Below are 16,155 nucleotides of genomic sequence, written 5' to 3'. Positions count from 1 at the left end.
AGCCAAGTGTGAGCATCCAAGTCTGGCAGACGTCAACAGGTGACGGGCAGCGGCGTCTTTATATAATGCTACCAGACGGGGAGTCGCACAGGAAGGTCAGCCACTGGTGATGTGAGGAGTGAAGCAGGGGAGGGAAGCGGGATGAGGTTAGTCGGGTGGCCTGGGCGTCTGGGCCATGGATTTAACAGCCGCCTTCATGCATCCGAGTTGCCCTGTGAGGCAGAGGCATGAAGCGGCGACCGAGAAGACGTGCAAGGACCCCAGGTTGCTGGGCACACACACGAAGATGTGCTGCTGCAGAAAATTTGGCCGCCACCGATGAAGATTTTGGGCCGATGGTGGGGAACAGACTAGTAGTGGTTAGTACTAATTTGAAATAAAGCCCAGTTGACGCACCCCGGCTGTCAGCCGCCAAACAACCTGGGGTGCTTGGACAGGACAGGGGCATCGAACCGTCGGCTGGTCTGGCCATGCCTGGCAATTGAACAGTCAAGTGCGTATGTGGGGTCCAACAGGTCAACTTGACTGGCTTTCCAAAGTATTGACCAGACCAGACTACAATAGTGATCCATTGCTTGCTCTGACTCTACAGAAAGCTCTTTCGCACTCGTCCCGTAGAATCATCCGGCGTCAATTGCATTGTGGCGGATACGGTGGATGAATCTCTGGGACATGAGCGAAGGATCCGAGTCATTCAAGGCCACCAATCCGCATGGCATGTGTGCTCTTTCTTGACAAACCCGCACGTTTCGTCTGTTGCTCGGTCGTCTTCCCCACGACCCCAGATGTGGGGAAGAAAGTCCAGATGTCCATGTCCCTGGTTGACTACTGTGCCACGTTTGTCTGTCGCATTTGCAATGCTGACGTCGTATTAATTCGCGGCAACATCGACGAGTGCCCCAGGAAGGACTCCCTAAACAGCCCCAGGAGCAGGGGACAACGTTCCCCGTGGTAATCGAGGATGATCCCGTCATTGGGCCACCTCGCCTTCGCCAGCCAGCCACGCATGCAGTCTGGTGCCTCCATCCCTGATATGCGGGGAGGAAGCGCTGCTCTGTTTTTGAGGGGTAGTAGCAGTAGCTACTTTACCTAAGTACTTAGGTAGCAACCTAGACCTACCTATACGGCGTACCTAAGCAGGTATTTATTATTTATAACTTTGGGACTCGCCGTCGACCAGAGCCAACATTGAAACCAAATTTCTCGCAATCAAAGCGCAATCTCACATCCAAGATACGAATGCCGTTTTCTCGGCAGGCTGTATTACTCTCCGTCCGTCCTCCAACTACCGGCCTATTTCATTACCCGAAGTCTGCCACCCCGTTATCCGTACAAGAGCATTGATAGGTGTGCAAGATGATGGCTTGCCGTGGCGCTCACCTGCCGTTTATTTAAGCAATACCTCCCCTGGCCACAACGGCATCCTCCTCAATCAAACAATGGTTTCGGAGGGGCTTCCACCCGCGTCTAGATGGCGTCCACCGCCACGCTTCTGAATGTCCAAATGCCCTCCAAGTGGCGCTCCCTGTCTCGGTTTTGCGGCGGCGAAGCTAGCCTCGATGAGCCTTTCGCAGCTCAGGCCGGGGCAGGCTTCTGATTTATTATCCGCCGTGCATTTCCCAGTCGAGATACAACCTGGGCAAAAGACTAAAGTGGCTTTCCGCCTGCTTTTCCCAGTCTTGAATATTCCCGAATATTACATATAATATTAATTTTTTAAATTTTTTTTTAGCACTACTCGACCGTGTACGCCATGACTCACTAGGGGTTTCGTTTTCCGCTGTGAGTTCAATAGTTTAGCAATCCCTCTGGATTTTTAACGGATTACTGGTATTGTTCGATCGGATGGGTCAAGTCATGTGGTCCAGAGAACTCAACAGTGTCAATATGATCCCATTTGCTTCCAGATTAATATACACGCCTACACATGAGACACATGACTTGGACGAGCTATTTCTTTCGCCAAAAGTCCCTCCACCACTCTTTTAAGCCATACGCCTTCTCATTTCCCTCGGGATGAATATTAACGCTGTATCTTCCAATAAACATATCTATCAAACTTGAGTTGGCATTGTTCCCGACACGTGTTGCTTTGCCTGTTGCCTTGCGCCCTACCGCCCGAGCCTTGATTTCATCGGCGACGAGCGGCGCAACGTCTGCATAGCATGAGTTTAACTCCCTCTCCAATGAAAAGTATGGCTTCTTGGCCAGCTCGGGTGCCATCAGATTGTAGCTCCTGGTAATGTTGTTCAGATTCTGAACGGACAATTTCATGTAGGCATGTTCCGCTTCCTCCCAGGCTGGATCACGAAATGGCCTTTGGACCACGTTGACGGCGCCGACGCCGCCCGAGGCTGTTGTTGGGGTGGAATCTCCATGGACCTGAGCTGTGTTTGATATATTTCTCGTAACAGGATGATGCGTGGCATTGGAAGACACGACAACTTGGTCCACGTTCTTGTATCTCGGATTGTGCGCCAGCTCTGCGTCGGCAAATGCTGCTGCTCGTTTCATTTGCTCCTCTAGTGTTCCCCCTCGTGAAGCTATCATCCTAGAAGCATGCCTTTTCCAATCATTCCGCAATCGCTCTCGAAATGTTCTTGCAGCTTTGTTTAATTCCTGTTGCTTTTCAATCCAAGGGGGGACAATCTCTTGGCGTTGAATCATCTTGTTCATAATGTACTCTGTTGTATCAATAAAAGGATTGTCGCTTCTTGGATCTCGTTCCATCTCTTTACCCCGGGGCAGGTTTTTGAACTGACCCCTCGAGATAGCATCTTCTATGCGTGAATTAGCTAGCGCGGTCAAACCGGAGATCGAGACAGGGACACTTCTGGCGGCGGGCTGGAACCGCTCTCGCAGCTCCGCCTTCATCTCCTCTCTCTCCTCGTCGCTCAGCCCTTTTGAAGCTTTCATGTCCATTCCTACATACATGCTAGCCTTGTCGCGAGCACTAGCCGCCCTTTGACCGTGAGTTTGCGGCACGCTGCGCCGAATTCGTGTGTCCACGACTGGCGGTTGAAACTTCACTTGACTTTGTGACTTTAGGCGTGGCTTAGCGTCATGTAGCATCCGCAATACCGCATCTTCGGTAGTCTCAGTGCCTGCCCAAGGGCGCGAGCTTTGACTGTGCTGTATGCTTTTCGACGCAGATGATGGTATGCCTGCTTGGGCAAATGAGCCCGCGCATTGCCCTTCGAACTTGGCGTCTGCCAATTTCTGGAGAAGCCTCTCCTTTAGCTCATCCGAAAACCCGGCATCTTCAATGGCGCGCCGTCCGGATGAACCACCTGTTAGAAGAGCTTCTTCCGTAGCCTCTTCTAGCCGGCGTGCCAATGGACCTGGTTCCTCTTGCTCATGTGAACCGTTTTCGTTGGCTAGTTCCTTTCCGCCGTCTCGTTTCCTATCACCCCCCTGAAGGCTTCGGAAATGCCTGACAGCTGCAGGAGCTTGTAAAGGTCGAGTGTGAAGAGCTTTGGCTGGGGAGGCACAACACTTTGGACAGAAGCTGAGTCTCGTCATGTGATGAGATGAGGGCATGCTCATCAATGAGCCAAAAGATATACGGGGACAAAAATCGACAGAATGGGGATGCGAACGAGGAAATAATAGCGGATGGGTTTGCATAAAATCCACGTAAATCTGGATGAAAGAAATGATGGTCTGGATAATGAACAGACTGGCTCCAGTCCCCATAAGCCCGGCGTCAGCTGGTGGGGCCGGCCGCCGAGAGAACAGTCTGGTTCTGCGTAGACTTAGTCATCAGCGAAAGTAAAACAACGCCCATGCAGGACGGCTCTCTTGAGAAGCAACATTATGCCACCACCTAGCTAACTACCTAGGTACGGGCTATGTCCCGTGGAGGTGCTGGGTATCAAGCCCATTTTCTATTGACAACTTATACGGAGTATCGTTTCCCCATATATTCATAGCGTTCCCTGATTGACTTTGAGAGGATCCTCATACCGGCCCGTAAACGAACGCTCTGAACAGCTTCACTAAGACCTCAGTCGTATCACTCGGTTCGCAGTATTCATGAACTTCGCCGACCGTACGGCTCAAACGGGAACAGCGCAGAAACTATGGCTGCCACGATGAAGATGGCGGCGCAAACGTACAGCGGCGCTGATGTGGCTGTATTGGCCTCTGACGCAACCACTGCAGAGACAATGCCCATAATGCGATTGCAAGCCACGGCAACTCCATTTCCAGTTCCTCTGTGGGCGCTAGGAAGAACTTCTGGTGTGTATGCATAAAGGGTGCCATAGTAAATGTTGAGGAAACAAGCTATCAAACAGGTAAAGGTCAAGTCCTGCACCGCGGTGTTTACAGCCGTGTAAGCGAAGAAGAATGCCATCGTTATTAGCGCACCGATGCTCATGGTATACTTTCTCCCGAGGATTCTCGTGTTGCACATGAACCCAGCAATAATAGGACCGGGAATACCGCAGATGTTGGTTATGGCATAATTACGCCATGTTTCGAACTGGGTTCGGTGGAACTTCAAGCCGTGGTTTTCCAGGTATGTACTGTATCCTGATTAGTACTTTACGAGGAATGAAGACGAAACAGAGGGGGCCCGAAGGAGGGAGAGAAAGAAGGGGGTCGGGCGGATCAGGGGGAGAAATTAGGACAACTGTGTCATGAAAATTAAGCTGGATGATAGGGGTTTCCAAAGTGTCAAATCATGAACTTACGGTAAGAATACGTAGAACAATGGGTAAGCCAGACCGATGAGAGTCCAAGAAAGCCAGATCATGAGCGTAGAGATGGCAATCTTCTTGGTTGAAAAAAGACCACTGAAATGTACAAGAGACTTTTGCAAGGAGAAGCCCTTCGAGTCTTGCACTGCTCGGATAGTTCCACATGCCTGCAACTTCTCCAATGTTAAGGAACAAGGACGATTATACTTGGTGGCCAGGTAATGGAAGGTCTCAACCACCTTTTCGTCCTCACCCATGCCCAGAAGATACTTTGGCGTCTCTCGCAGTCGAACAACTGTGATTCGAAGAAGAGACATGACCAGGACCAGTGCCCCCCCGGTGAAGAGGCAATACCGCCAACCCCAGTTGTCAGCCTTGGAGCAGGACACTGCATCTACACTGCAATTCCACCTCTCAGGGACCAGGAATCCCCAGCCGATAAATCCTGTAATAGCCTGACCAAAGCCCCACCAACATGCAAGAAATGTTAGAAGCCACTGCTTGTTACTGGGGAGATATTCGAGGAAAACGGTTGTGTCCATGATCAAATTGCCTCCCCCACCGAAGCCCAAAAGGGCGATGAAGAGCGCGAGACTGGGCCAACTTGGCATGGCACCGGCAACGATGCAGCATACGGAGCACATGAAGAGAGAGATGTTGAAGGCGTACTTGCGGCCGATTATATCGGCACTGAACCCCCAGAAGAGGGCGCCTGATAGCATACCACAGTACACGGCAATCGTGAGAGCGTTTGCGTAGCCGCTACGGAACTCACGATGAGCCGGCCCTGCGATGATGGACGGAAAAGGAGAATCATGGAATCTACAGCATATCTTTGGGTTTATCAGCGTCGGTCTGGACCAAGAGGGTTCCAAATAAATGAATGCTTGGGGTACATGCAAACGCCATACACGACTCGAGAGTCGACTTACCCGAAACCATTGAGGAAGAAGAGCTTTAGGTGATACGGAGTCCAGCCAATCTCATCAATTGCCTTGAAATGTGGCTGTTAGCACTGTAAACAGAAACATTGAAAGCCACAACCGACCGCAGGACGTGAAGGCCTCCATGAATCGTGGCCCTGACGAGCAACTGCGCATCGCCTGCAAAGCACTCACATTGTTGACCAAGTGCATTTTCATATTCAGGGCCGGGTCGAGGTCTTGGAGCGCAAGAATATCCTCACCGTCGTGCAGCGAGGATCCGTCGGCAGTGCGGACATCGCCATGACATAGCAAATCGTCCTTGTGTCGTTGACCGACCTTCTCCTCCAGCTTTGCAGGGTCAATGGCCGACTTGTCCAGACTCTGATGATCCATTGTATCAGGTGGACCAAAAAGATTCCGAGGGCTCAGAGGGAGCTCGGGCGCATTGGCAGTCGCGATCAATGTCAATGGCCCAGCCTAACAATTGCGATGCCCCCTCGCTCGGCTATGAGGCGCCAGGAATGCGGTGATGACGGGCTTGGCTGTGGCACAACTGCGGACCTCCAATACCCAATGCCAATTCCTTTCGAGGGTTGTTGACAGAGGTGAGGCTAAACACAATTTACGCGAGACTTGAACGACATGGAAGAAAAACACCGTTCAAGCAGACGGGAATCGACAACGTGGGGGAGCTTGGGGCTCAGAAAGGGTGGTGGACGAGGACAGACGAGAGCGCCGGGGAAAGACCAAGCTCGAATGAAGTCAGAGTCTCAGGCCAAGCAGCGCTATTTAAGGCTTTCCAAGAAGTGATCCAGCTGGTTCAACGTGGTCAAGGTTTTGGGGCGAGCTTGCTTTCCATCCTCCAACGACCTGGGTGTGGGCACGCGATGCCTTGCTGCATCCTCCATGACCCATGCCTTGTAGGTTAGTGCCAATTGATGTCTCCAAGTCCCTCGTCATAGCCCGTGTCCTTGGACTGTCCCGTGTCCTTTGAAGATGTCAACAATTACACCAGGCCCCAAACGCGGCTACGGTTCAAATTGCCGCGGCGTCATTGGCGGGCCAAGAGACACGGGTGACGGGATGCACCTTGTAGTGATCAATGGTGAGTATCAATGGAGTGCTGATGGTTTCAATGTTTCGTCCGGAATAATTGTACGCTGAGCTTCGCTGACTTGCCAAAACGCCCTGCGGGGTCATGGTGTGAGCACTGATTGTTTACTGGTAGGTGTTGTCAACTGGTTTTTTGCACTTGACATGTGGTGAGACGGCGGTGGAGACATCAAATTGCTGGGACTTGTTGGCTCCCTTGGTTGGCCAGGCTCCATGTCGGCCTGGCGCGTGCCTTGAGAGCACGGCGCTGATAGGCTGCCTAGAGCGAGCGTTGAATGGCATTGACTGGTCAAGCTGCCTTGTGCGCAAGAGCTGCTGCGGTATTCAATGTTGTCAAGGTGTGCTCCGTCCGTAATACCACACAAACCGATCGAGACGCTCTGATCGACGCATTTCGCCTATTGTGTCTGCGCGACGATCCGGTAGCGCCAGGTTCGTTGTCTAGTGGCAAGAATCATCAACCCGTCTTCCTTTTAGATCCGTTCCGAATAGCAAACGTTGGACCAAGAACAACGGCGCCCAGGCGTTCCACATTCTCTGCGCTCTTTTCCGGCCAGAAGCGGACACGCCATGCTTAAGCCGGCCGAGTCAAGGAGTCGACTCGGAGCGCACATGGAGCACTTCTTCTCTTGGCCCCGAGGCAGCTGTGACTGAACACGGCATGGCAGCACGGCTTTTGCTAGGTTGCGCCGGTTGACTGATTCGACTTGGCGTGCCAATTTCGCCAGCAGGCTCTACAAGATAGCGGGAAACACACTGAGACGACTCAAGAACAAGACTGCTGAGCTTGTCCATCTTGTCAAATGGCCGAAATGTCTATTCAAATGGCTGACATAGTCTATCTCGCGGAGAAGATGCAGACTTTTGTTCTGGTGGAAGATGGCCCCATACCATTTGACCTGATCATGTGCCACCCGTTTTATCATCTATCCTGTTCTCCCATGCAATTTTGAGTTCAACTCAGGCGGCCCTTGATGTTCTAACCAAACGCCATGCCCCCAAAGTCAGATTTTCCCGATGATGAGTCCTGTCAATGAGAAGAAATTGACAACCATATTGCCAAGCTCGAGTCTAGCCCGATATCCAGAATTAAAAGCGTGTAATGTGTTGTGCTCAAAGCAAAACAAAAAAGCAACATGCATACCAAAAACAGTCAACAAATTTTCGTCTGCCTCGATCAACGAGATCACACTATAAATTGACATCAAATCTGACTTCCCTCAATTACTTCTCGTTCCAGAACTTCCACTTCACCAGTCTCTCCAGTACGGCGACGTTCTATTACCCAGCGTGTTTCTCCGCTGTCCTCTTCTCTCAAATAGGATACGCTATCTGCTGATCCTTTATGGTGGTGACCTTTCACTGGGGACCGAGTAGGCTCGCTCAGTGTGTATTCATCCGCTTGATTGTGGGCATCGGCGGTGGAACTTCTCCGACGTATCGGGCCTTCATTTATATCATGTGAAGTTGGGACATCAGGACCCGAAGCAACAGAGTTGCCTTGAACTGTTGCAACAGTCGAATGCCCACCGACGCTAACATCTGTGGCATCTTCTTCGAGTATTGCAGCTCGTGACCAGTGATCCAGGCTCATGGTAGCCATAGTCATTGTAGGGCTTCCTGAGGCACTTGCTGCGTCTGAATCATAGCCCACGGCTGAAAATGCAGAAGACATCCTGCCCTGGCCCTGGTTTGCTTGGCTGGCTTGGCCAACGGAAGTTGACATCCACTGTGAGTTGGAAACATCTCCTCGGTCCGACCTTGGGGAACCCTCTCTGCTGGAGGCAAGGCTGGCTTGAGAGCCACCCCATGCCCTGGATCGTAGACGAAGAAGTGCTGAGAGTGTCATTTGATCGTCTCCGCAGTCTGCCATCATGGCCAGTTGTGCCAGTCCAGGACTTTGAACAATCGGAGTTGATGTACTGAGTGGAGCATAACCCAAGCTCATGAATGAATTCCGATTGGAGTATTCGGACCTCTCAGTAATGGGAGTAAGGTTTGGTTCGCGGGATATCATCCTTCCACTGGTGCTTCGATTCAGTGCGCCTATGCCTTCCGGGCCAAAGAAGCCTCCGTTTGCATATTCATACTCCTTGAGGCTAGAAGATCCGCCGTTGTGAGCCGCAGGATGGAGGCCAGGGGGTGCGGAGTAGAACCCAAATTCTTGGCCGTACCAACCGTCGGAGTCACTTGCCAAAGCACTGGCATTCGCCTCGGCAATAATTGCGTCGTCATCAAAGTCGAAGTCATTATCTTCATCGTCATAACCACTGTAAATATTATTTTCAGGAATCTCCGAAGCGGAATCATCATCGCCTAAACCTGGGTTGGAAGAGGGCGATGAGCTTCTCTGGAACTTGCCAGAAGCAGCTGCTCTGTGGGCAGCAGCAGCTAAAGCTGCTTGATAGGCAGCCACAGACTTGGCACCGTCACTTGCAAGTTGCGAAGTTCTGTTTTCACTCCCCAGTTCTGATTTCTTTTCATCACATCCACCTGTCTCTTCCTCTTCCTGTCCGTCAGCACTGACCGACGTATGCGCAGTCGAGCGAGAGACAACAGAATGGGCTGAAAGACGGGAAGTTATGTCCGACTCTCGCTTTGTAGAGCTCTGTTGATCAGCGCGACGCAGTGATTGGGCCTGTTGAAAAGCACCAGGGACAGGCCTGCCAAACTGATCCGTATCATTATTGTCGAAGATGGACTCGTCAAAGGGTTGATCAGCTGCATCCGGCGACGCTGCCAGATCCTCGGCAAATTCATTCTCAAATCCAATCATGCCATCGTCAAAATATAAATCGTCTTCCTTAACGTTCTGGTAGTTGTTACTTGCTAAAGGTGCAGTGGCATCTAGAATGCCCAAACCAGATGCTCTGTGCTCAGAGACATCGTCTTCGCTCGGGGCAGGCAATGGAGATGACATAGGAAAGGTGGAGGTGCCAGGGGTGTCTTTGGTCATGGCAAACCCAATAACATTGCCATCAGCGTCCCGAGGTGTTATCAACATGCCAGTACTATATGGGCTCGCAAGTGCGGATGCAGTGTTTGAGCGTTGGAAATCAAAGCCCGCAAAATTCTCCTGGTCGTTATCAGGGTCTAACTCGACATCCAAATCGTACGACTCAGGGACTTCTTCGTCGTCAAAGTCCGCATTTACGCCGGGTATTCTCTCCTCAAAACCATCATCGTCCATCATTGCGTCATAATCAAACGCATCCTCGTCAAAATCGTCGAACCTCGAATCTCGGAAGTCGTCATTATCGTTCGTTTTACGCTCAAGCTCTCGTTGCCGATGCCGTTCTTCCAGCAATTTCTCTTGCTTTGCTGCCCCAACCATATCGAAACTGAATCTAGACGATGTGCTCTTCATATGTCTGGGAATCGCAGACATTGACATCTCAGAGAGAGAGATGTTTCGCGAACGCGTTGTACGTATGGATGGAGACGCCTTTGGGCTTGTCTCTTCTCTCTCAAGCGCACTGGCCGTGGAAGTAGATCGAGGCAATTTGAGATTCTCTTCCGTGTGTGGTTGTTGCGAAGTATCAATAGACGGTGCGTTGTCAGTAGCAGCGGTTGTCGGCCTGTCGGAAAAGCTTATCTTGGACTCCGGTTGCGCTCTTGGCAAATTTTCGGCATGATCAGAAGACTGACTTCCTGACGTTGTTTTGACCGATTGTGGCGCGCTTCTACGGGCATGTACTGAAGGCTCTCCAGACAAATTTAGTGCAATAGGTTGGTTCTCCTTGGAAGATGTGAGGTGGATGTCAGAAACAGAACGGGATGATGCTGGATTTCCACCGTATATATCCCTTGGTTTTCTAGGTGCACTAAAATCGTGTACTCGGGTCCCTCTAATGCGAGGATCGTAGGTCGGTTCCTCATCTTTATTGTTTAGTGGCAGGGGGCGCAAGTCCGGCGCATTCTGGTTATTTCTCCGTCTCATCAAAAGCGTCGACATGGGGTTCTTCAAGAATGGAAGACCTTTCTTTCCTTTCTGAGGTTCGACTGCCACAGAACTTGGTGTATTGGCCAGTGCAAACGGCGCTTCTTGAGGGAGTCTGGCCCCGGCAGGGCGTCGCCCGAGGTTGGATGCATTAGATACTTGTAAATCGGTTGGCGCACTGAACGACGCGACCTGCTTGAACTGGCTACTTCTAGAGATGTCTAGAGTTGGCTCCAAATAACTAGGACGGGAACGACCCGAAGTATCCTCAGGATGAACAGGGGTATTGCCACTACCCGTTCTCTCGCCAGTCTCAGTTCTTGAGGCCTTTTGTTGCGCTTCAACATCTCTGCGATAATTTTGCAGGGCCATTCCGCCAATAAAGCCTACATCTCCATTATAGGACGAGCGCTGTGACTGATGTGGGCGGCTTTCTGGTATCAACCCGGCGCCATTTTGTCGTTCGTCCCGTTCTTGTCGAGAGCCGGAGTCGTCGGAGGTGACTCTAGTGATGGGCGGTAGTGTTGGTGCAGAGGACGAGCTTGCCGAAGTGGGCATTCCATCCAAAGGAGAGGCAGAAGCGAGCGCCACTGGTGACTCGCTATTGCTGAGAGGGGAAGCCGATTGTTGTTGGTCGGGGATAGGTGAGGTCGGGTTCGAGGTTCCTCTCCGATGAAAGCGCAGATGGGAGAGCATGATGGCGGCTCCGGCTGATCAGGGCGGCGCTGTATCGACGGCGCAAATCGAGCAGTCGAGAGATGCCAACGCCGCTGTGCATGTGTCTCCGGTACGACAACAGCGCAGCATCCAAGGGAGCCTTGCCCGGCTGCAAATCATCTACGGCGAGTTGCAACGGGCCAAATCCCAAATCATAGGCAGCTTACTCCGTATTATGCCGCAGCGTTGTATGCTTTGAGGTTCGACGTGACGGGTGTTTGTGCGCCACGGTGTCACGGTGTCGATCGCGTTCTGAGGAAGCGTGGGTATGAACAGCTTCGCGGAGCAGAGTCAGTCAGCCTTGACGTTGCCTGGGCTACTCGGTAGAATCGACCAAGCAATGCGCTGGGGGCGTCTCGATGGAATGCTCGGCACTCCGTGCATGTGTTTTGCTAGGGATTCCTTGCATACCTCTCTACCAGGCAAGTAGTACTCGGTATGTACTTTCGGATTGCGCGCAACGACGGGCAGATATGGCCAGACCGAGAAACGCCCAGCCCGAGTATTTGTGTTCTCAAGTAATATGGAGCACCTGGTTGCCATCCAATGCTCAGGGTTATCCATGCTTTGTCTGACCAGACATGCCTCGACCAAGATCTGGCACGCACTACCCGCACCTCCCGCCAGCGCTCAACCCCGCAAGTTTCATTTTCTGTCAGATTTCAGTGCAAACTACAACCACTAAAGATTACAGACCGGCAACCCATCCTTTGCTTCCTAGTAGATAACGGTAGAGCCACTTGCGTGATGCAATCAGACGGAACTTGGTGGCCGAATTGGCCAACAGTTGTTACATATTGAGCGAGCCAGGATCAGTTGCCGCCTAGCCGTCCCTGGGGCTTGTAGCAATCGTGGGCACACGGCGAATATCTGCTCAGGTCGCGGGTCGACAATTTGGGTAGCTTGCACATGGATCAACTCTGGTGTACCGTACAATGCAGGAGGATGACAGCAACGCCGCCATGTTCCTTGGATAGCATAGCAAAAGGTGGTTGACATTTGATTGATTTGCTTGGCTACTACTAACCTGGTACCTAAGTACCTATAGCAAGAGCCTCGCTGCACTAGAGTCCTGGCGGGAATTTTACTGTCAACGTATCGCGCCAGCTTCCCGGACCTTTTAACTCATGGTTCTCTGCGCTGTTTTGATGGGCCGACGTCGCAAAGACATCAGCTTACTGAAAACTCTTACATATACTATGTTCGCATACTAGACGACCCCAGCTTCTAGATCGATTCTTCATCATGTAGTGACAAGGTTCGAGCAACCAGAATCACTCAGTACGACTGGTCTTGTGGGCTGCCTCTAGTCGCTGATCTGCTACACTCGGCAAAATCATACAAAGGCCCATCAGTGCTCTCGTCTACTTGCCGACATATTCGTTGCGGAGTCGGTGTTCAATAGTATTTTGTTGGGAAACGTATCTAGTGGCAAGGATATGATACGTGGCCGAGGCTATGACAAGAAGAGCCAACCCAATTGCCTTGTCAACCCTGTCATCGTCATAATGTAGTCTGGTCACGCTTGGACCAGATAGTCATGGGGCGTGATCGCCACCACCACCAGCCTTTCCATGCTGAACTCTCGCAGCTGAGGTAGACTCCTTCTTAAATGTTAGAAACTGGTGAGCCATGTTCAGAGTGCACGAGGCTCAAGTTTCAGATGACACTGAGTTGCATAGGCAGCACCTGCAAAACTATAGGCACGGCAGGCACGTTTGAGCGTCACGTCAACCCTGAGAACATCTGACTCCTACATCCAGGTATGCCTCCCTAGGTAATTATTAATAGAGTTCTATTTCTTCTTCTTCAGCAAAAGACGTCTTTCAAGATGGCACACAAGAATTACACACCGTCAACCCTTGCCAGTGCGATGCAGCTCAAAACACGAAAAGAGAAAAAGTTCGACGAGATCGAGTCTAGACTCGGTCTTGCCAAAAGCTCCACGATACCACTGGCACAAGGACAGTCGCGCCTCACCGGCTGGCTCAATCGATTCAATCTACTCCAGCCATTTGCAAAACCTGCGACAGACAATGACATTGTCTGGCTGCTCGATAACACCGCCTACAAATCCACGAGAACAGGGGCCTGGCAGGCCGAGTTTGTTGCTGCCGTGTTCGAGCGTGAGGACAAGGAAACGCTCATGGATATGGTGACGGGAGTTATACGCGCAGTGGGATTAGCAGATGATGCCGCCGAACGGGACACAGTTGAAGAGAGGGTTCTTCCGTTTCTCTGGGATATTCGTCCTGCCACAATTGTCACGGCTAGCCAAAACAGCAAGGAGTTGAAGTTGGGGCCAACAAATATTAACGGGCTTACCTCGAATATGCTGAAAATCTCAAGTGGCAACAGCGGCTCACTTGTGAATGCGTCCACAAAGATTGGCGGTGGCCGTGGCAGCATCATCAAGATGCAAACATACTATGCCGGAGAAGACGGTTGGGGGATCATTTCTGGTATGCGAAATCGATTTGTGCCACCCTCTGTCTCTTGCTTCCTCATATCGGCACCAATCACTAACAGCTCGCAGATATAGATGACACAATCAAGGTCACGATGACGAGTGACCCAGTCGGTATACTCCGTGAAACGTTCATCAATTCGCCAGCTCCTATCCCTGGAATGCCCGAGCTTTATACAGAGATCAAGTCCTTTTTACCAAAAGACACTGCCTGGTTCTACCTTTCAGCCTCTCCATACAACCTGTATCCCTTTTTGAAACAGTTCCGGAAGCAATATTATCCACCAGGTACTTTGATTCTCCGTGATTCAAGCTGGAAAACGGTGGCGGGCTTGCTTTCTGCGTTGACACTGAGAACGGAGGAATATAAGGTGGATCGGATGAAGAAAATAAACAGGTGGCTACCAGGGAGGAAAATGATTGTGATTGGAGATTCGACGCAATCGGACCCAGAGGCGTACGGGGAAATGTAAGTTGATTCTCTGCCCTGAATTCTTCAGTACATCGGGAGAGGAGGAAGCTAATATGATGCGGTTAGGTATCGAATTGTGCCAGGATGGATTAGACTCATCTTAATACGAAAGGCCACCGATGTTGCCGCTGTTGGGATTGATGAGAAGAACGAGCCAGAGAGATTCGAGAAAGCCTTCAAGGACATTCCTCGTGACGCCTGGCACGTGTTCGAAGATCCAAAAGGGTGTGTGGAGATCATTAAGAAGACTATACAGAGAGAGCATTGAGGCTTTTGACAAGTCCGCTTATGCAAATCAGGGTTCAAGAGTGGTGCTACAAAGCATTATTAACATTGGATTGAGGGCATAAATTTCAGACAGTTTCGGCTGAACCAGTTGCTTAGCCCAAAACCATGCTGGGAGTTGGAAGACACATGAGAAACGTCGGCGGTGCATTTCCTGATAATAACAATTCGTTCTACAGTAGTAGTAGTCGACGAACCTGGAATCCACGTATTACATGAGCTCATACAATTAATACAAGCTCTCTTCTTTCTCCAGGTTGACGTGAACACTTTTTAAGTCATGTGAACTAAAGAAAGCCCTCACCGTCCGAGGTCACGAGCCCGCGCCTGTGAGATATGCACGTAAGAAGAGCGGTTTCAGCTTTGGGACGAAAACAAACCAGCACTGTAACGTCAGGAGAGATAGATATTCCGACACGGATCAAGGCAAGAAATACCTAATGGTAGCAGGTTTTGAATATGGAGTAGCTACCTACGTACCTACGTACCTACGTTACCTAGCATGTAACAAGGACAAGTGCCTACCTAATCTAAGTAGGTAGGTATATATGCACGACGCTATGCATCACGCCATGACAAGATAAGATCCGCATTGGATATCCCGACTGCCAGCCTTTCAAGTAGCCCCGGTTCCCCGGATTCCGATCAGCATATTTGGACAGGGGCAATATTGGACAGGCAGGCTGTTATGCAATCAAGGGGGTTGGCGGTTTGGGCTCAGAGGCCTTGTCCCATTGGTGTTCCGACTTCGCCCGTAGGCACCGTCACATTTACTGGGGTGACATGCAACTGGAGATGCCGATTATCAGCAGATGATCGGAACTGGTGGTTTAATGGCCTTGTGTCGAGCTTTGCACAGCATAAAGTTCGCAGCAAAAAGTGGGCAGACAGACGTCGCGTTTGTCCGGCCGCTCTTGACACCACATCTGCTCACCTAAGTACCTAGGTACGTAGTATTACGTTTCGACGCGGGATGGGCCGGGACCCGCGGGACGGACAACTCGGTACCTACTTAGATTTAAAGGCAAGTGAGAATGGCAAAATACCGACTTGACTCGACAATTGTGAAACGCCGGCGACTAGCGGCTTACCTGCCTTGGGTAGGTCTAAGTACTGAAAGTATTAGGTCATGTTCGTGGGTGCTTCAGGCCACTTCGTACTGCGTGCGGCGAACTACTGAACTCCCACTTCCCAATGGTGGAACAAGAAGAGCTTTTTGCGCATCTCCGAGAGTCGGAGCCATGTGCCCTGCATGCATGTGCCTAGGCACCTACGTGGTTACTCCGCACCGAAAAATTCGAGTCTGCACCGACTGAACCAGTTCTCCAGTTGTCCGGTGCTGCTCCGGTTTCTTCCTCACCACCCAGGTACCCAGGTACTCAACGCAGGGCAAGACAAGGCGCATCAGATGTTGGAGGCAAGGGTGAGCATTCAAAATCATGAGCAAAACCAAGCACCCCGACAACCCGAGTCCCCGCCGAGCTAGCATCATCAATCATCATGTCGCGCGTGAAAGTACACATGAATGGTCA

General features: G+C 51.2%; 4 protein-coding genes across 4 annotated transcripts; 1 reads left to right on the top strand and 3 right to left on the bottom strand.

The window, feature by feature from the left end:
• Nucleotides 1-1,950: 1,950 nt before the first annotated feature.
• Nucleotides 1,951-3,540, bottom strand: MAA_02667 (DnaJ, subfamily C; the record flags this gene model as incomplete). Its single annotated transcript, XM_007820665.1, has 1 exon — nt 1,951-3,540. The coding sequence occupies one exon, from the start codon at nt 3,538-3,540 to the stop codon at nt 1,951-1,953; it is 1,590 nt and encodes a 529-aa protein (XP_007818856.1).
• Nucleotides 3,541-4,033: 493 nt separating this feature from the next.
• On the bottom strand, nt 4,034-6,022 carry MAA_02666 (membrane transporter; the record flags this gene model as incomplete). Its single annotated transcript, XM_007820664.1, has 4 exons — nt 4,034-4,529; nt 4,698-5,525; nt 5,636-5,709; nt 5,822-6,022. The coding sequence occupies 4 exons, from the start codon at nt 6,020-6,022 to the stop codon at nt 4,034-4,036; spliced, it is 1,599 nt and encodes a 532-aa protein (XP_007818855.1).
• A 1,924-nt stretch (nt 6,023-7,946) lies between these two features.
• Nucleotides 7,947-11,378, bottom strand: MAA_02665 (uncharacterized protein; the record flags this gene model as incomplete). Its single annotated transcript, XM_007820663.1, has 1 exon — nt 7,947-11,378. The coding sequence occupies one exon, from the start codon at nt 11,376-11,378 to the stop codon at nt 7,947-7,949; it is 3,432 nt and encodes a 1,143-aa protein (XP_007818854.1).
• Nucleotides 11,379-13,230: 1,852 nt separating this feature from the next.
• Nucleotides 13,231-14,606, top strand: MAA_02664 (actin filament organization protein App1-like protein; the record flags this gene model as incomplete). Its single annotated transcript, XM_007820662.2, has 3 exons — nt 13,231-13,861; nt 13,936-14,335; nt 14,405-14,606. The coding sequence occupies 3 exons, from the start codon at nt 13,231-13,233 to the stop codon at nt 14,604-14,606; spliced, it is 1,233 nt and encodes a 410-aa protein (XP_007818853.2).
• Between the last annotated feature and the right edge of the window lie 1,549 nt (nt 14,607-16,155).

Source organism: Metarhizium robertsii, assembly GCF_000187425.2.
Source record: "Metarhizium robertsii ARSEF 23 chromosome Unknown MAA_Scf_4, whole genome shotgun sequence".
Taxonomy (NCBI): domain Eukaryota; kingdom Fungi; phylum Ascomycota; class Sordariomycetes; order Hypocreales; family Clavicipitaceae; genus Metarhizium; species Metarhizium robertsii.
Note: the sequence above shows the minus strand (reverse complement) of the source record. Positions and strands in the feature narration are given on the sequence as shown.